General features: G+C 40.4%; 1 protein-coding gene across 1 annotated transcript in view; it reads left to right on the forward strand.

Moving 5' to 3' along the window:
* Positions 1-20,482, forward strand: part of LOC141008892 (cGMP-dependent protein kinase 1-like) — a 94,526-nt gene that overhangs the window by 64,697 nt on the left and 9,347 nt on the right. Inside the window, exons 6-9 of the mRNA XM_073481247.1 lie at positions 3,317-3,394; positions 4,995-5,089; positions 15,352-15,417; positions 17,864-17,938. Of these exons, the coding sequence (XP_073337348.1) occupies positions 3,317-3,394; positions 4,995-5,089; positions 15,352-15,417; positions 17,864-17,938 (314 nt within the window). The remainder of the gene's footprint in view (positions 1-3,316; positions 3,395-4,994; positions 5,090-15,351; positions 15,418-17,863; positions 17,939-20,482) is intronic.

The raw sequence follows: 20,482 nt of genomic DNA on the forward strand, positions 1-20,482 counted from the left end.
AAATTCCAGATGATGATTAATGATAATGGAGCTTTTTGTGTGTGTGTGTGTGTGTGTTTGGGGTGGGTGGGGTGGGGGGGTTAATGGAACAAAGTGAGCTCAGTTGAGATTTTAGAGCCATTGTTGCTCTTTAACGTGTGCTCAAACAATCTAAACAGCTGAAGCACGTTGTAATCCCTTTTAGCTAATGTTGAAGGATGGCATCCATTTTGAGTCGACTACCAGCATAATGACCGACTTTCAGCACTTTCTCGTCTTAGAAAACAAGAATTTTAAATTCTTTTTATTTGTTTTCAAACCATTTTTCTTTGCATGATTCATAATTTAGATGTAGACGAATGCAAATTACTGCAACTATTTGTTTGAGTCGTGTAATCCAGCAAAGCAAACAGGATATTTTTCAGAGTTCCATTATTGTAATGTTGTAGTGCAGTTTAACTGCATTACCTCCTTACATTAATGATACTTAGAGTCAATGTTCACTGTGACAGATCACCAAACTCAGGCAAGGTTCTTAAGTCTACATATGTAAACAAATGTAAACCAATCGCTGTATGCAAGGTGAAAATGATTCAAAAACCTGACACACCACAGTATGTTTTGCAAATGGGCAGTGAGCAGTTGTGATATGCAATTTGATTGAAATGGACGAAAACATGCTACATCTTTGGTTCTTTTTAATTTTGCACAACGTCTCTGTCACGCTGCTGCTGCCGCCGCTGCTCCTGCTGCTGCTGGTGTCGGTGTGCTTTTTGAGATTCGTCTATATCACATTTTCCAGCCATCTGCACATCACTTCGTTTGATGTTTTCTCCAGCATAATTAAGTTATGCAAACACATTCTCATTTACACTTTTGATATGTGCCGCAAACATTGAGGCTTTCAATATGTTGAATTGCACTCCAATACAGTCTTTCCCTCCCTTTGTAGTGTGTCAATGTGTGTTTATGTGTAAGCATAAACACACAAATTAGTGCTGGATCCCTTTGCTTAAAAGAAAAGATAAAGCAGGCCATTAATTATGCAAACTTGTTGCAGACTGTTCTAATCTTAAAACTTACCCTGAAGAATGGATTGACCATGCCGTGTTAGCTGGTTTTTAGTAGGAGTTTTGGGTTGTGTAGCCTGCAATAACACCAAATTAAAGATTTGTTTTAATCAGTATTATACATTAGTTCTTTAATATGAAAGCGAACAAATTGCTAAACAAGCACCCATGCAATATGATGACCATTGTTCCCATCCCTAGCTAGTAGAGTGGCTAATATCATAATGCGTTATTTATGCATGATCAATGAGAAGTGGATCGTTTGCTGCATTATGTGCATGCACCAAAGTAGAACTCAAAACACCACCACAGTGTGGAGCTTTTCTGTAGGTCGATTAGGGTTAAATTGATGATAATGCAAAGACCTAACAGTGAAAAAGGTCAGCAGGCTAACAATGTAACTGAAGAGAGGCAGGTCAGTTCAGCAGCTGGAGCCAGCAGGGATGCTGAAGGGCAGCAGCACCAAAAAAAGAAAATCTATGGGCTGACACAAAAAACCTTCATGGTAAAGGACAACTCCATCACAGAAAAGAGAAAGAGGTCACAGGAAAGTACATTGACAGAAGGAGGCAGTTAGCTATGCAACCCACAGTGAAACAGGGTCTGTCACTGAATTGGAGAGTGTAAAGTGGGGCACAAATTTAGGAATTTCAGGTTGGTGAGGACCAGCTCTGGTATAACTGATCTTAAATACTTTGTCTGCATGTTAAACATGCCTGTGTGATAGTATTTGGTGCATGTTTAGTGGCCTTCACATTCCCACGAACAAATCCTCTTTAACCCGGGCTATTTAAGAAACAGTATTTTGCCAGTAACTCAGTTAAATGAGATAATCCTTTGGCTTGGTGCAAAGACGACATGTGAGTGAGCTAACAGAATACACTAATAATGTTAAACCGGTGAAAATTAGATGTTCTAGACATGCCTGTAGATGTACTCTGATTAATTTGCTTGCACTGTTGGCTGAGAAAGATGTTAGCGTTGGCAAGTTAATTGAATTTATATTTATCAGCTTCATGGATGAGGCAAGTGGCAAACTTAAAAGTAGTACTAAAATAACTGTTTTATTTTTTTCTTTGCGAGTACCCCATAAACAACCAATTTGTGTCCAAAGTTTGTCTTCTTTTTAAATATAGGTTTTCTCTGTGGGCAGAGGTGTTGGGTCAGATAATCCATCATAGTGCCTCTGTCCCGTCCTCTACTATAATAGATCATTTAGGTCTGTGATTGATTTTTGATTAGATAGATTTAGCTAGTTTCTCCTGTTTTCCTCTACTTGAGGACATGCTTGAGAAAAAGGGACCCCATTAGATGAATAAATAAACCTGAAATAAACATCATAACTGCAACCTGCTATAAACAAGAAACTCTGCCCTTGAGTGACACACAGCAGACATGAGGCACTCGCTCGCTGCTCAGTGTGAAGCAAGACGTAAGGTATCTTTCCTCGGTGAAATGGTGTGAGAATAAAAACCTGGGGAATGCAGTGTGGAATCTGTTTTATGATCTAACAGGAAATATGGAGCTCTGTCTTCTGTCTTCTAGACTTGTGGGCTGAGGTGCAGCATCTTGTGTAGAACAGGGAAAATCCCACCACTACTACTAATATAACAAACCAAAACTGATTCTAGTCCTTATCATATCCAGACTGCTTGTGCTGTGGTAAAAGAGGTTTTTCTTACATCATATTAAGTTATGTCACATCTTACACATCGCTAGAAAATATACCCACAACGTCCTTGAACCAAAGGCTTTCTTTATCCAGCGCTGAAGGTCATTTTCAACACAAGGCGTGAATGTGTTACGCTAAGTGTTTTTCTATGTATCTGTGCTGGCTTTGTGTTAGACTGGCAGCCAACAGCTTCACCCCTGAACAGGATTACTGGGCATAGCTAGAAAATGAATTGATGGATGGATATTATGTAGTAAGGAGCTGTGGCATGCCTTCAGATTTGATGCAGCTGCATTAATTTATTCACTGATTTTCCTTACTTGCTTACACATTCAAGGTCGCAGGGCATATCTGAGCAAGTGGTGGGTGGAAGGCGGAGAAACACCCTGCAGCTTGCCAGTCTGTTGTATTATCGAGAAAAAACATCTAATTGGGATTAAGCACACTGAAATTCAGGCTTACTACCTCTGAAGAGTACATCTGTGTCCCTGCTGAGAGTGTCTCAATCCTGATGTGAGAAAGGAGAGAAAAGAATCATAATGTTCTTGAATGACACTTCTCCTGTCTTCTCTTCTCTTTGCTTCTCTTCTGACAGACACATTATGAAGATGGAGAGTACATCATCAGACAGGGGGCCAGAGGAGACACCTTCTTCATCATCAGTAAAGGAAAGGTGAGCACAGTGCCTCTAGCCTACCACCCAAAATAATTATCAACGCAGGGCATCGTGGCACACACGTTGAAAAAGACAGCTATCTCTGAAGCAAAGTGGTGGTATTTTTGGGTGGAGGTTGGCTGTCATTCATCATCTGGGGCTAGGGGAAAGGAGAGACGGAAGCGCCGCCTCTTTCATCATCCCTTGCAGCAGCATTGGGAGCATCCAGAAAGGTGAATGGAGGCACTTTCATTTCACCTTTTTTGTCATCAACACGGACTTTCACAGTGGAGCTAGTTTAAGTCTCTCGAGGCAATGTCAGAAAATGGTGAAAAGTGACAATCAAAGCCCAAGATGAGACACCTTGGTCACATTAGAAATTCAGTTTAGTGTCATAGAAGAAGAAGAAGAAGAAGAAGAAGAAGGAAGAGGAGTAGGAGGAGAAGCAGCTCAGCATGATTCCTGGTGTTATTCCTGGTTTGTACTTTGTTTAGCTTTTTTCGTTTGGTCTTGTATCATATGGACTCTGGTTATTAGTATTGGCTGAAAAAAAATCCATCTAGTGCATCCCTGCCTTTTCATCTTTCCAAAATGATTTAAACCGATTAATGGATTATCAAAATAACTGATGATTAACTTGATAGTTTACAACTAATCAGTTAATCATTGCTGCTCTAATTTAAACAGCTCTGATTGAGGCTTAATGAAGGAATCCAAAGTGGGAAATGGTATAATAACAAGTACTAACCCCCTCAAGTCTCAGTGAGAGAGATAGATTCACATGCTCACATGGATGTAGCAGTCACTGTCTTTTTATACTCTCCTCTGACCCCAAACAGATGCAACCCACCTCACAAGGTTGGCACAACTACATCATAAACAAACACAACTCATGCACACAGACATACACTCCTGACCTTCTCGATGCTTTCTGCTTGGCTGTTTCCACATCTCTCACTTTGTCCGTATCTAGACCGCATACAGTGCACTTTGTCGAGAGGTCATTGCACACACACAGCCTGCCCTTTGGTCCACACTTTTTACCTCCTATAAGCCCCTCCACTTCCTCTTTTTGCTTTCTCTTCTGCTCCCACATGATCGTATTAGATCACGAGTAATTACACTGTCACTCAGGTGGAGAAAGCATTTCAGCGTGTTGCCGCGTGCTGGATACGCTGCTTCACCTGTGCTGAACCAACTAATGGATGGAGACAAGATCCTTCATTAGGCGAAACGGCCGTCTCCATTCACTTCCTCGAAAAATCTACTCAAGTGTCATCATTTTGATTTGTTAAGTCTACCAGCACAGCACAGTGCCATCACTCACATGTCATCTAGCTAATGAAGTGGTCAGCGCAGCACCTCACAGATCACAGAGCTGGCTGTCACACAGGCACTTCTCCCCTGTTTGTAATAGTGTGATTAACCTGCCATCTTGGGAGATGGTTTGCTTGTCAGTTTCTTTTTGGAATGATGTGTAAATGAAATGCTATTCCTCTCAAACTCCCAACATATCTTTGCACTGTGAGCCCTTCCTCCTTCACTTTAGTTCTACCTTCCTTGCTGTCACACTCCTCTCGTCAACCCTCCTCTCCCTGTCTTTCTGTTCTTTGCCCAGGTCAATGTGACCAGGGAAGACCTGCCCAATGGAGAGCCTGTCTACCTGCGCAGCCTCGGGAAAGGAGACTGGTTTGGAGAGAAAGCACTTCAAGGGTAAGATTGTCCCTAATAGCACTGCCTCTTCCACTTTAAATCTACCTTCCTCCTGCTGCTTCTATCTCCTTCACCGTCACCTACTTCCCTCCTAATTTTCACTCGCAACCCGTCTGTAATATCTTTCCTCTTACACTTGCCAGGCATCTATTCCTTCTAATTTGCTCTTGATCAGGCCAGCACTTTGCTGTACCTATTTTTCTCACCACTCACTCTTCTTGAAAGGCATGACATAACTTCTTCTTCTGACAAATCATCTCCGTTTCTGAGATGTAACACAAAAACTCTGTCAGAAGGACACAGTCTGAACTGTCACTGCTGTTTCTGTAACTGAAAATATGTGTAAGCTAAATTTAAAGCCTCTTAAGCAGCAAAAATGTTTGAACCATTGGATATGGAATCATATTCCTAGCTGGTACTATATAAACACCGTGAATATATAGAGATGCAGCTATTTTACCTCCACCCCTTTTGCAGAAATGAGAGCACATACAGTTACTGTGGCATGCTCTTCTTTCTCAAGCTCTATATTTGCCTGAATCAAAAGGAAAAAAATGTTTACATTGAAGTGACAGAGGAGCTTTCTCACCACCACATCAAGTGCTATATATATATATATATATATATATATATATATATATATATATATATATATATATATATATATATATACTGTATATATATATATATATATATATATATATATATATATATATATATATATACTGTATATATACACCAGTCAGGCATAACATTATGACCACCTGCCTAATATTGTGAAGGTTCTCCTTGTGCAGCCAAAACAGCTCTGACCTGTCAAGACATGGACTTAAGACCTCTGAGGGTGTCCTGTGGTGTCTGGCACCAGGGCGTTTTATAGTGGATCCTCTGGGTCCTGTATGTTGGGGGGTGGGGCCTCCATGGATCAGACCTGCTCCAGCACGTCTTACAGATGCCAGTGTTTGGATGGGCGGTGCGTGTCAAGTGGCATTCACATGAATGCCAGCACCCAGGGTTTCCCAGCAGAACATCGCATTGTGATGAGATGATCAATGTTATTCATGTCACCTGTCAGTGGTTTTTATATATATATATATATATATATATATATATATATATATATATATATATATATATATGTATATGTATCTTTGTGCTTTGGTCTTTTGTTAACGCTTCCAGTCTTGGTTGCCAGAGCATCATGACATCAACATCAAGGACATCTTCATTCTGACTTTCTATAATAATGAGTTTTCACCCTCCTTCTGTCTTTTATAAACATTTGTGTTGAATAGGTGAGAAAGTTCTGTTTGAGTTCTACCAAAGATTCACAACGTCAATTCAAATTCAAAATCACAAACACAAATCACGTTCAAATGCTGTTTAATTCAAGTATTTGTGCATTTCTACACTAATATTAATATTAGTGTATTATACCGTTGTAGATTCCAGTAGTGGCTACGTAGGATTGTTTCCAACTTGTGTGATCCAAACATTTTCAATACCTCCAGAGCCTCAATATTTATGAAAACAAAAGAAAATCATCAACTCTTTTTATGTAACTAAATATTCTGCTTCAATCCATGATTGTGATCGTTTAGCCTTTGAAAAACAAGAACATGTACATTATGAAAACGTTCATGTAGTTAAGTTGATGAAACTGACGAGATATATTCATTAAACAAAAGACTAACTCATTTAATCAGATTCATCACATTATTCAATTTTAGGGTTTTGTTCAACCATTTTTTTATGATGATGATTTCATAACATTTTAGATCGCGACGGATACTTGATGTTAATCAAGAGAGACATTTAATAGAAACAAAACAAGTGAGACGATATGAGGAAGATACATTTCATTGTGAACCGAAGGATTCAGTAGGTCACCATGGGAAACAGTCCATTGTATTAGGTGTTTCCAGTATGAAGGAGACTTAGACACTGGTGGTGGTAGTGAGGAATGAAGCTTGACTAGGAACAGTTTCAATGATTTCTGATTGGAGGGTTGACTGGGGATGGCCAGGCATCCATGGTTGATTTGGTGAAGGGGAGGAGGTGGGTGATGATGTCTTTGCAATGCTGAAATGACAACTAAATCATCTAACTTTAAATTTGACAGCTACTAATGAATCGCCAGTGGATGATGTCACATGTTGTGATTGGATGGAGAGGAGAACGAGCAGGAGGAGATTAGGAAAAGGCAGGATACTGTATTTGTGACTTAGAGGGCACACGTAAAGACATAATCTTCCTCACTGACCTTTCGCTAAGCTTCATTTTTCAACGAAGTAAAAAACTTCCTATAGCAATATATATTGGCCAATACACACAATACACACAGTACACACAGTTTTTGCATTGCTCCCTCAAAACAACAAACTTCACTGGGAATTTGATAATTAAAAGTTACCCCGAGCATCTTTTTTTGCATTATAATCTCTTAGAAAAATATTGTTTCATATCAGCACATATGGGCTGCTACCAATATATCCGAGATAGGTCAATATCGGCTGATAATATCAGCTAACCAATATATCGGTCAGGCTCTATAAGATATGATGACAGGAATTCAAAGCTTCATTCGTAACCTCAAAAGAAGATTCAAATGTAAATAAAATGACGTTTGGTACAGTCCTATTGCTTTTACTAACATAGAAAACATGTAATTAGCAGATACAAGCCAAGCATGTACAGTGTCCAGCATTACAAACTTATGTACAATGTAAGTCTGTCTCTGGAACATGTGTTCTAGCTGTGAAGATTTTGAACTGAGGCAAGTTCAAAATAAACAGGTTGATTATACTCACGGCCAGTGCTAACCTTCATTGCCATCTAAGCGCTCAAATACACTGAAGGAACACTTTGGTGTAATACAAATATTTTATATGGCTGCTGGCAAGTGATGTTTTTACCCTGCTGTTTGTTCTGTCCTGTCATGACTGTGCACCCTCATGGATAGAGTAGTATTTAAACAGACGGAGGGTAGGGATAGAAAATAGTCTCAGGTGTATTTTGGCTTCAAGGACTCAGGTAGAAACAGAGAAGCACTCATGCACGTGTATTTGAGTGCATGCATGTACATAGCCAACACTGTTAACATGAAAAAAGTGGAGATGTCGCCATCTTGTGGACATTGACTGTGCAAGCCACCTCTAATTAGCTCTGACAATCACTCCTTAAGAGCACATCATTAGCACTTTATAATGCAAAGAGAGTTGTGTTGAATCAAAGCGATGTTCTGTGGAAAATGAATGCTGTCTTATGTGTTGTCAAAACACTGTAAATCACTGATTTTTAAATCTCAAAAGGAACACTAGGTGCTCGGTGTGATGTTCAGGCAACAGCTGGAATAACACAGATGGCTGGGCTTCCCCCATATGTTAAGATAATGACTATAGGATATGAAATATGAAGGCGCATGAAAATGCATGTGGCACATGTGAGGCAGGGGAAGCTTGATCTCCACATAGAAATAGAGGAGAGGTTGTTCCAAATAGAAATCTGATCCTTTTACACTAATGAGACGAAGAAACGTGCTGTTTAAAGAATGAGAGCGTGACTCAAAGTACTAATTTATAATGGATTGAGCAGCTGTGCTACTTTTGTGTTGGAGTGTTTTTCATTTTTTCAGGGAATTCAGTGACTTAATAGTCCCCCACACACATAATATGATACATCCCACATATCCTTATTGCATCCATATATTCTCATCCATGTGTTTGTAGTGTTTCCCAGAATCAGAATTCAAGTAGTGTGCTGTCGTGAGAAGCTCTTCAAAGCGCTTTCAAGAGCATCTCCTGCCTTGCTTAATCAAGAAGACCCTATCTTTTCTATATCCCACCAGAACAAAGCGGCATCTGCTTGTTGTATTATCATATGTTGTCACGAACGCCTTTTGTCTTGCAGTGTCTTCGCCTATTCAACTCAACCTTTGATGGTCAAGCATGTCGCGCAAAATTTAAATGATTGAGATGCTGGCCATCTTCGAGGCAGTCTTTGATCAGAGGGCTCTTCTGTAGGGCCATCTTTCTAATTAGAAGTTAACTGTGTGTGTCCATGCTCATGAAACTCAATAGCCCCTACTCAGAGGCTACTCTGTTTTTCTGAAGACGTTGCCTTTGATCTGTGCGAAAGACATATTTACAAATCAAAGTCTGTTTTCCTGCCAACCAAAATGGTTTGTTAGAGCTTGTGTGAGTGCTGGTGTGTGATGTGTGTGTCTATTAAAGCAGCTGTTTTCTCTAAAGGGTTGTGAAGCCATTAATGAACTCTATCTTATCCCAATAGGTGCAGTCTTCCAGTTTGACTCGACTATCTTTTGTCACATTCTTCCTGTCACGGTGAAGTGTGAACTCTCAGTCGAAGTGCAGATCCATCAATAGCACAGACAATGTGCGCCCTGAACTCTGCTCCTGAGTGTACTCTGTGTGAATGTATGCTGGTAGGTGTGCTACAGGAGTAGAAGATGAGAGAGATTGTGTGAAAAAAGTAGGATGTCACTGACAGAAATGTGATTGGCGTCAGTGTCAGACTGACAACTTTCAGGCCAAATATAGCCCTGCTCTGGTAAATGTGAGAGGCTGTGTTCGCGTGGGCATGTTAGACCAGGGAATCCACTCCAATCCCTCTAATGTTGAACAGGTATGACCACTGCACAGAAGTTTTACTTCTTTGTGGCAGAGGTTTACTAAACTGGATATCTAACACAAAAGCCCAAGCCTGTCCTTTTTGGATAGAGGGCCATGAAATGTGGACAGACATTAACGGTTCAACAACCTCCTGACTTTTTCGTGGCATGAGGTTTATATTTGTGGTTTTACGTGAAATTTCTCAACAAGTATAGGGAGGATTGCCATGACATTGGGTACAGGCATTAATTTCCTCCTCAGGATAATTTTTAATCACACTGGTGATCTCTACACTCTTCATACAGTGCCATTATCAGGTCTAATTTCTCTAATTCTTGCGTTAGTGAGTGAATATTTGCAACAGTTACAATCACATTAGCCTCAGCTGTACTTTGTGTTTTGTGCTAATTAGCATGTTAACACAACATGCTAAACTGAGATGATGAACATGGTAAACATCAGAGTGTAATGCATAACATTTCCACAATTAAATGTTGAAAAACGTGACGGTGCATCAACATGAGATGATCCATTAGAGAATGTGATCATTCTCATGATCATAAAACTGTAAAACATTACCTCCACCCATTTCTGCCTGAGTCAGGGTGCATATATTTCCATCAATAACGGTGGTTGTTTAACAATGAAAACAGCAACTCCCATGATCCCATGCTACTTTATGACATCATCAGACTACATCTTTTGTCTTCATTGTTTTGAGTGAGAGAACCAGAGTGGAGGAATATACAAACTGTGCAGTTAAGATACACACAGTGCTGCTGGACGTTGCTTCACTGTACTGCTGCAAAAGTTTTGCTCGATTCAACGTTTTTGCAGAGTGACCCCCTTTTTCCCCCCCGAAGCTTGCTGTGCATTCATACTGAACCAACACTGTGGTCTCATTGAAATGAATGCTGCATTCATGCTTTGTAGACCCCTCTACAAACCCCTCTTCTTTCAGTCCAGTCCATACCCTCAGTCTTGGATCAGCTCATACCCATAAGTAAAAGCATTAACTTCAATCTGTATATGTCACTTTGCTGCTGTATGTTCCTGTCTGTGTGTTTTACATTCCTCTGAATCATACCGCAGGTTTTCACACTGAAAACATTTCTTGTTTTACACAGATAATGCTCCCAGTTCATACCATCACAGCATGAACTCCCAAAGATTTGAAGCTTTTTTGAGAATGCTTGAGAAGCACTTTGTCAAAGTGAATCCCATGATGACTTTTTTATTTTGGAAACATGCACAATTGTCGTGTTGTAATACAGCTATGAACAGCGACTGTTTCTTCAGAGTTTCCCAAAGGCCAAACATTTATTTTAGGTGTTGGAACCCAAGGGGTGGGGAGCTGAAAACAGCATGAATCATTGCAGCCAGAGCCCAGTTTGTACCATTCATCTGTTAACTGCATGTCCAAGCAGAAAACTGACAGTGAGAAATAAAAAATATAACTATCACAGACAGCTTATTTTTGGGCAGGCCACTAAAATAAATTGTTAACGTGAGAAACACTGCTCCCCAGTGTGTTTGTTAATGTGTTTGTGGAAAGCAGAGACATCTGAGACTGGAGAGTAAACTTTCCACGTTATCATATTCATACTGTCTATGTTTGGTTATTCTAACAACATAGCTTGTGACTGACTCACTTTAAAGAGCATGTACTGGAAGGAAGCATTTTTAAAGCCATCTGGAAGAGTTGGGAAAAATATATTCAGAAATGCAAAAATGTATGGTATGCTCTGGAAAGTGACTGTACCCTGCAGTTATGTGGAAAATGCACAATTTCTAGTTAATGAGAAAAACCTGCATAAACACTCCAAAACCAACCTGAGAAGTTTCATCATCCACATGTCCAGGCCCACCTGAATACTTCTTTTTGAAGCAAAATGAGGTCAGCAGTATTTCCAAAAGTCTTTTAAGGTTTGGTAATCATTGTAAAACAAGAACATATTAGTGTGGAAGTAGCATCAGTCACAGAAATGATGGGCTGTGTATTCCATGACCGCTTCTTGTTCTTGCCCCAGTCCTGACCCCGGCTTTACTCCCCTCACTGCAGTCCATGGCTACTGACCCGCTCTCAGCCGCCAAGCTGGTATGTTATTTTCTTAACCCCCTTCCCAGGACACCAGATCACTGTCCAATTACCAGGTTCATTTCAACTATCTACTGGAAATCAACACCACAGGCTCCCTCCAGCATAAGTCCAAAGGACATTTCAGACACAGCATGCAGCTGCTTTTAGTGCGTCTGTGCTTGAGCGTGTGTGTGTGTGTGTGTCCGTTTTCCAATGCATTTCTTGTTGCGCTGCAATTAACAAGTGCAGAGCCATCTTTGGCTTAGTGGATGACTTGGGCTCCGCGGTGTGCAAATGAATCATACTGACAGATATTGTTTAGCGCTTGTGTTTCACATAAACATCAACACAGTGACACCCTAAGTTGTTTTCGTCAGCTACAGCCGAGCAGCAGGGGACAGGTGTAACAAGCTGCTCTCTAATATGAAACCCTTCAGGTCTCTCAAGGATGATTCATACTTATGTAACCGCTATTTCAATATAGCCCAAACTGTTGTGTTGTTTTGTTGTATCACCATGGTTAGTAAATGACACAAACACTGTACGCCTTCTCTTGTGAGACAAGTTAACTCATGTAACAGATTGTGGTCGTCGCTGTAGTTTAAGCTCATTATCAATGATGTGTGTGTCTGCCTGATGAGTTCGCTTTTGTTAACATATCTACCATTTAGAAAATGTGGGGAATAAACTGCTAAAGTGAGAATAATGTTAGAATAACAGTCGGGGCAATCGTCATTATCATTTTTCATTTTTCATTTCAATTTGTTTCTGTGAAGTCACTATATTGGCAAATTAGGTAACAAAATGGTGATTGAGATCATGGCCTGTTGATTCATTTAATGCAATATATTCTTTATATTTGCAGTATTACATGTGAGGGGTCAATGCAACATTCCTGGAGAAAAATGTTGTTTTAAGTCTCATGTGGAGTCAAACCGAACATTTCCAACTACTGCAGCATCATATTTAAAGCATACTGGTGGAACATTAGTGTTAGTATTCAAGATTCTGGATTAATTTAATTGTCACTATACAACACAAGATGGTATAATGAAACTCCAGTTGTAGATCACCAAAAACCCCCAAAACTAATGAATAAATAATGAAGTAGTAATGAAGTAGTCAGTGAGATTAGCAGTGACCGTTATCTTAATCAAAAATGCGATTGTGTGATGACAACATAAATTTTTTAGCACTTGTTGACAGCAAGTTAGTGTCAAATATTGCAGAGAGTAATTGAATGAGGAGGAGCAGCCACAGTGAGCTGTTACGCCTCGGTCACACTCACACTATACAAGTTTCTGCCCTGTAATCGGGAGTCTTGCAGTCGTTGCGGTTTGCACACTACATGAGTGATCGGTGACAGGGAGTCACACACGGCAAACATAAAACGGGAGTAACACGGTCCAAGCATTCCAAGTTGTTTGTGGGTTGATTTGTGACTCAGATATTTAGCCTGCTAGATATCCGATGGCCATCAACAAACACGTCAGCAGCAATATGCTAGCTCCTGGATGGCATCTTTGAACAGTTCACACCCGATCTGCCTCTGATCTGGGACTTTTTGTCGTTTAGCTCCAAAAACCCGTTGGCGATTGGAAGATTCAGGGCTAAAATCTTGTAGTGCGAGCTTAGCTTTAGATGAAGAGCTGCAGGCAACAGGCTGCACACCTCCAACTTTCTGAGAGACATAACCAACTTCTTACATTGTGCCTTGCCAGATCACAATTGCTCAGAGAATGATGGAAAAAGACAGTTATTGCCTGACTCCTTTATTAAAACAACAAAAGTTTGATTTGCAGTCCCCAGGATTCTGTGACCTGTAGTATTAAACTGCACTCGATATTACCACCAGTAACTACAGGTGGCACCAAATCAACCTGGAATGAATTCATTGAGTCTTTGGCATTCTTGAATTATTGACTAATGACTTCTCAACATTTTGAATGCATATCTACTACTTGATTCCTTGTATGCATGACATGAATTGTTGAAGTTACTCAACAGAGGCAGGTAAATCTATAGAAGTCGGGGCGATAGCTTATGAAATGTGACTCTGCAGCTGGTGGATGTTGGCAGATTCGCAGCTGGCACTGCATCCCTCGACAGTGCAACTTGAATCCCTGTTCAGCTTCTGAATGTCTGAATAATCATCACATTAAACCTATATTATGAGGGTCACTTATGCTTGATTTTTATGAATTACACAAACGTCTTCTTTTTCTCCTTTATTATACCATTAGGAATTAATTTCTACTGACTGTTCCTAACAAGGCGTAACAATTAAGGTGTAACATGGTGTCTTCATTTGTTGTTCTTTCACCCGTTAACCTGGTTGCTAATACTAAAATATAATATATAGTAATATAAGTGTGCTTATGTAGATGGTATTGAATGCTATTGTGGCTGAGCAGAAGAACAGGTGGAGCAGTGTTAGCCAGAGTATTGTGTTAAGAGCATGGATGCAGGTCAAAGCAGCTTATCAGAGGTGAATGAAACACTGTATGTGCTATGCTAGCTAGAGGGCCCCAATAGTCATCTGTTAATAAATCCCATGCTCGTGATAAACACTGCCTTCCTCTCCTCTGCTCTCTTCTCCTCTCTAGTCCTCACCTTTCAAAATTTGTTGTCCCCCCACCAGCTGTGACCTTTATGAACGGGGTCAGCAGAAAGACTGGAGCTCAGTGTGTGTGTGTGTGTGTGTGTGTGTGTGTGAGGGAGGGTTGCATGTGTGTGTTTGAAAGAGGGAGTTGACGTAGCATGAGGAGGAATTATCACCTCAGCTCATTGAAATAGGTTGCTGTATGTCTGAGTTGAGATCAGACACAGAGAGTGATTGTCAGTTACTGTTTGCACTTCAGCTGAATTGAATCGACTCTCTAGAACAGAGGCTGCGTTCGCTTTTTATTTGCTACCAATCAGGATATGAAATCCACCCAGAGTATCAGATCCTTTTTCCTTTTTTTAAAAAGATTGGACATAAAATAATCTTCTTATGGGACAACCCCCGAAGAATTTCCTGTCTTTTTGTAATATTTTAGTCGGTGTTAAAGTGGATAACACGACATCTGGTTGGGAGATTTATATCCAAGTACTTCAGGAGTGTCTTTTGTTGAAGGGTTGCCCTGGGCAGCCTGCTGGTTCAGAGCTAGAGCTTATCGCTGTGGGACTCTGTGCACAAAAAATTATTCACAGTGAAGGATGGATTCCTGGGATACAGACTCTGAGGATTCGTGCGACTGGGGCGACTCATCTGAGGAAGCACTATCGTCAGAGGAAGATGAACGTGATGTCAAATATAATAAAGAGTAATGCCAATCATGCAGTGATGTGTGGTGCCTGTTGAGGATGATGAGTTCACTGTGCGCCAGTGCCATTTATGGAGTGAATGGAGTTGAATAAGACATAACTGATGTGCAGGTTATGACTGTTTCCATCATCACAGCTCCAATGAAGCATTTCAAATGAATACTAATTTGTGATTATTGGATTATTGGATCAAATGTGCTCACTTGTTGTTCCTGATTGTGTTGTATGATCTTTTTATCCAGGGAGGACATCAGGACGGCGAATGTCATTGCAGCAGAGGCGGTCACCTGTCTAGTCATCGATAGAGAGTGAGTATTAATGAAAATAATTCCCACACAACATAATAATCCTTTTTTTCCCCTTTAGAATTAAAAAGAAATCCATTCAGCCAGTGAATGAATGTCTGTCATGAGCAGCCGAGTAAAACTAGGCCAGAAATTCTTCTTTGCTCATTATGGTATGACAAGGACAAACTGCTCCCTGAACTCATACATCCATGTGAATCCACTGCTAAACTTTAGTAGATGAACACGGCACACATTTTTTCCTAAGGATTATTATTTGGGCGCTTTTAGCCTTTATTTGGATAGAATTGCTTGAAGAGTCAGAGAGGGAAGGGGGAGACGGAGGATCGAGACCCCAGGACACTGCTGAGGACTCAACCTCCATAAATTGGACACATGCTCTACGGTGTGAGCTACCAGGGCATCCCAAAACTGGCACACATTTCGGCATCATTACTTTCAATTTACAAGCTAAAAAAATATTGTGGTTGTCACAAAAATGTCAGATGTATCCAAATTCAGCCAATAACCTCTATTTTCGAGAAATTCAATAAATGCGAAGTGAGAAATAGATTGTGTATTTGCAGAATCATGCTTTTACTTCACTGCTAGTTTGAATGTCTCCGCAGAAGTCTTCATTAAGGGCAATCATGTCACAAACTGAAGTCTGCTGATGATCCAGCTTCTATGTTAAAACAAATGTTTTCCAGACAGACAACTAAACTTGTGAGATTTGGACTTGCGTAGTTAAATGACGTCAACAGTGCAGGTGAAAAATGTGCTCTTAAACCTAAACCTAAAGTAAACTATAGAAAAGAATTTATTGTAGATTTATGCCAGATTTGTGCAGGAATGGCTGTTTTTTCCACTGAGATTATTAAAGCCCAAAACCATAAATCTTTCAGCTCCATGTTTCCCTTTGAACTAATCTCATCTCAGATATTTGCTGCTTTGCTTTTATTGCACTAACATGGCTGACATTTCATTACTATGTTTATCATGTTTTTAGGGTAAGATTGTACTTAAACAAAAAAAAATCGATTCCATCTTCGTCTCTGGCATGAAGTCATGTGGTAAGAATAGAGAGACAGATGGATAAGGGGTGTGGGGAGGAGGATGGTAGACGCTAGTATCGCCTTACCCAGGGCCTCCCTCTTGCCTCAGGGAACACGGGAGGCACAAATGGGCCATCGTCAAAGCTAGCGGAGGGGATAGTGAGTGAGTCATCCAGCACAGGTGATTACCACTGCCTTTCACTCTGCCTGTCATACAGCTAATGCTGTCACAGCCCGCAGAACTAGCTCATCGTGTGTCAGACCAGTTCTGGTGCAGATGCCAGGTTGTTAATATTCAAACACTTGTTATTCTGTGTGTCCATACCTGTGTGATGCATTTCAACAGAACCGTACAGAGGTGGAAAGAAGGAGAAAAGGAGGAGGACATAGACACAGTGGGAAAGAGACAGGGAATAAAAACAAGCGGCAGGGAGTCACCGACTCAGTACAATAGACACTGTAGGCAGCCAAACATTTAAAGAATAGCTCCGCTCGGAAACAGTCCCAGCTCACAGGCATTACGGTCTCAACAGGAGAAAACGGCAGATGGATTATTACCTCTTCTAGCTGACAGCTTGATGAGCTTTGTATGAAAACTGTCTCAGTTAGTTGTTCTTCCAGGATGTTTGGAGTTGTTCGCAGCCATACTTCAGAGAGAAATGAGCCGAAGCGTCGTTATATTTCTCGTGTGCCAGACCTCCCCACGGGTGCAACTTATGAGGGTTTTATTTCAGCGAGTTGATGTATTATGTAGCTTTTTATTATCCAGTTAACATCTCATCATAATCTTTAATCTACTCTATACTCATACTAATAACAGTTAATTAAGTTCTAGTTTATCCAGCAAGAAAATGAACAAATTATTATTGTAATTTTTTGTTGTGTGTTTTTTGTTTTTTTGTTATTAAGGCCTGAAAAGACCATGGTTGCACGATTTTTGTTGAGTTAGTTAACTTAACTGACTTAGTACTCAGTACTAAAAGAGCAGAAAATATTTCATTTGGATTTTATGTTTTTAATTGTAACTTAGTAACATGTTTTCACGGTGTGTTTTCTATTCTATAATTCATTCATCAAAAGATTTATGCACAACCTCCACTTTTGTCTCTAAAGTTCCCACTCAGCCCTCGTCTGCTATCACACTTTTCTACACCTCTTTGGAGTAGATCTGCTCTCAGTGATGTTTTTGGCTCTAAAAGCAGACTGATGAATATTTAATAGTAACTGGCAGCGTTTTTTATGGCAGTCTGGCCATATATTGTACCAGCTTCTTCTATAGATCGCCTACAGTGTACAGTACCAACTGCTTTATTTCCTCTAACTATTCTCTCATGTGTATTACTTTGATTTTAGATTCTCAAACAAAATAAGTCTCAGAAAAGTTTGCTGTTTTAACATTTGCATCCGTGTTGCAGTTCATTCAAGCACCTGATTGGAGGTCTGGAGGATGTGTCCAGTAAAGGCCACGAGGATGCCGATGCCAAAGCCAAGTAAGACATTTAAAGTGTATTAGTATGCATTAATTAATCAAAATACATCAATTAATTTTTGCAAATTAATTTTTCAGTCTCAGTGACCTTAAACCATACCATGACTGCCCACCAGCTGTAACATTTCATAAAGAAACGCTCTCGCCCAGCCATTAATGCATTGTGCCTTAACTTTAGGTCTGTTACATAACAAGACAATACCCGTGTGGCCGGCCAGAAGGCAGAGGCTATGACCTCCGCCTCTATTTCTGGAGGAATTAATATGTACTCTATTTTTCGTCGCTATGGAAACAAGAGAATAGCACTATAGAAGACTTAGGGCACCTCTGCAATGAGTTGGGCATCTTGGGGTTCAGGCAGCCACGCACTGGCATAATCTGATACCTGGCTCACTCTGTGCTATGTTGTGAGTCAAGGTTACAACAAGCTGGTAATGACAGATTACAGAGAAAGAGAGAGAAAGAGAGAGAGAGAGGGGCGGTTTAATGCCTCATGAAGTGAAAGAGACATGTGGATGGCTAAACGGAGGGAGGAGGGACAGGGAGAGGACGAGGCGGGTGACAAAGTGGACTAGACTTCTGCCTGATGCTTTGGATTTCTGGCTGACTGCCAGGAGCGTCAGTCATCTTTGGCGAGTCGGTATCAGCAGAGAGCAGAACATAACACCAGTTACTGTACTGGAAGATGGGTGTTATAGTGGGAGTGCAATGGCTTGCCTCTGGCATTCAGACCTGGCCAGGTGCCCTTAAGAGCTCACTACCACTGATGATTGCTCTGCCAGCAGATGTGTGTGATAGAAAGAAACCTGCAGTGTGCATTCACAACCCCATTCTTTCCATCCACAGGTAATTAGGGAAGCTAGTTTAAGATTGATTTTATGCAAATTAGCAAGAAATCTAACTCTTGCATGGCCATAATTTGTTACCAACTCTCTTCTCTACAGACCTTTAAATAAAGCTACTCTCTCCCTCTGCGCCCTGAAATCTGTCACATCAGAGCCCTTTTCACCCTGATTAAGGTAGCTCTGCCTGCTGTGTGTGTGTGTGTGTGTTGTCTTTTGCCGGTTTGTTTCTTGGTGAGGAAAGCCTGAGTCAGGATCCCACGGTGATGGAAACTATCTCTAATTGGTCACAGTGGATGAACCGCAAACAGCGGTACTGTAACTGTACAGCAAACTACAGCTGCTCTGTGAGGCTGACAGGTCTTTTCTTCAAACACTGGCTCCCTGCTATGAGCTATATGTGTACTTTTCTTTTTTACCAAGCTGCTGCTTCTCTTTACAGGAAGAGCTTCACACTACACAAAGCAGAGTACATATGCTCGTTATGCATGCATACAACTAGATTAGAGTATTTTTTTTTGTGTAAGGTGAAGTGAGAATCTGTCAACAGGAGCATACTTAAGTATCTTAAATGCAGTTGCAGAAGTCTTTAAAAACTTCTATAATTGGGTTGACCTGGTGGCCTGTGAGTTACAGATCAGACCTTCACGATAAGAGGAAAATCTGCCATGTGCAATAATATTGCTCAATATTGCTATGACGATTAATTAAACAAATATTAAAATGTATTTTTAAAATCTGCCTTTGTGAAAACGAATGGGATATTGCTATTTTAGCATCTAATTATAGAAATACTGTAGTTAAAGAGCAAAAAGGAATGACACATGTAGGCCTACGTATTTGAACAAAGAAATATAAGAAAAAAATAGAAACCTTCCTATTTTAAACAACCTTTCGTGATCATTGAAGTATAGAGTTCTGCACTTGAATGCACCATAAAGTTCCTGTTGGCGCCCACGTACGTTAACTTGCAAAGTGATGTAGATTTCAGAGTTTATGAGGTACACTTGAGTGCACCATGAAGTCCCTGTCCCTTTGTGTGTTTGTGTGTGTGTGTCAAACTTAGACAAAGACAGAGGACAGAAGCAACACAGCTGTAAATGACACTATAAAGGAGCAGAGACTCTCTGCTGAGGTTTTTATTATATGACTATTTTGGTCCAGACATTAGCCTTCTGAGATTTACCTGCCAAACAGAAAATCTGCCCACATTTGGTGCTTAGTTGGGTGCTTTTTCTTAATCATCATGCTTCCGCCAGTCTTGTTCCTTGTCGGGGACCTTGTTGCATGTCATTGCTGGACTCTCTCTCGCATCACGGACCTCATCTGTACAGTTCACTCTCTCGTAAAGGCATAAAAAACCCTAAAAAGTAATTTGTCATTCATAGTGTCATTAAAATGTCTGGAGGAAAATAACAAAATAAGAAATAAAAATCAAAACTTTCGAATTTTAAACAACCTTCGTGACCATTCAAGTATAGATCTCTGAGTTTATATTGATTTCTGCACTTGAATGCACCATCAAGTCCCTGTTAGCGCCCATGTACGTTAACTTGCAAAATGTAGATTTCCCGGTCCATCCTGCAAGTAAACACTCTATGATTGAAGGGTGACGCAGATATATCACCCATTATGACTCAGCATGTCCCCTGTCTGTCAAGCAGGTGTCGGAGATCAATCAGCAGGACTTACTGATAAATAAA

The sequence above is a fragment of the Pagrus major genome, chromosome 15, assembly GCF_040436345.1.
Source record: "Pagrus major chromosome 15, Pma_NU_1.0".
NCBI lineage: Eukaryota > Metazoa > Chordata > Actinopteri > Spariformes > Sparidae > Pagrus > Pagrus major.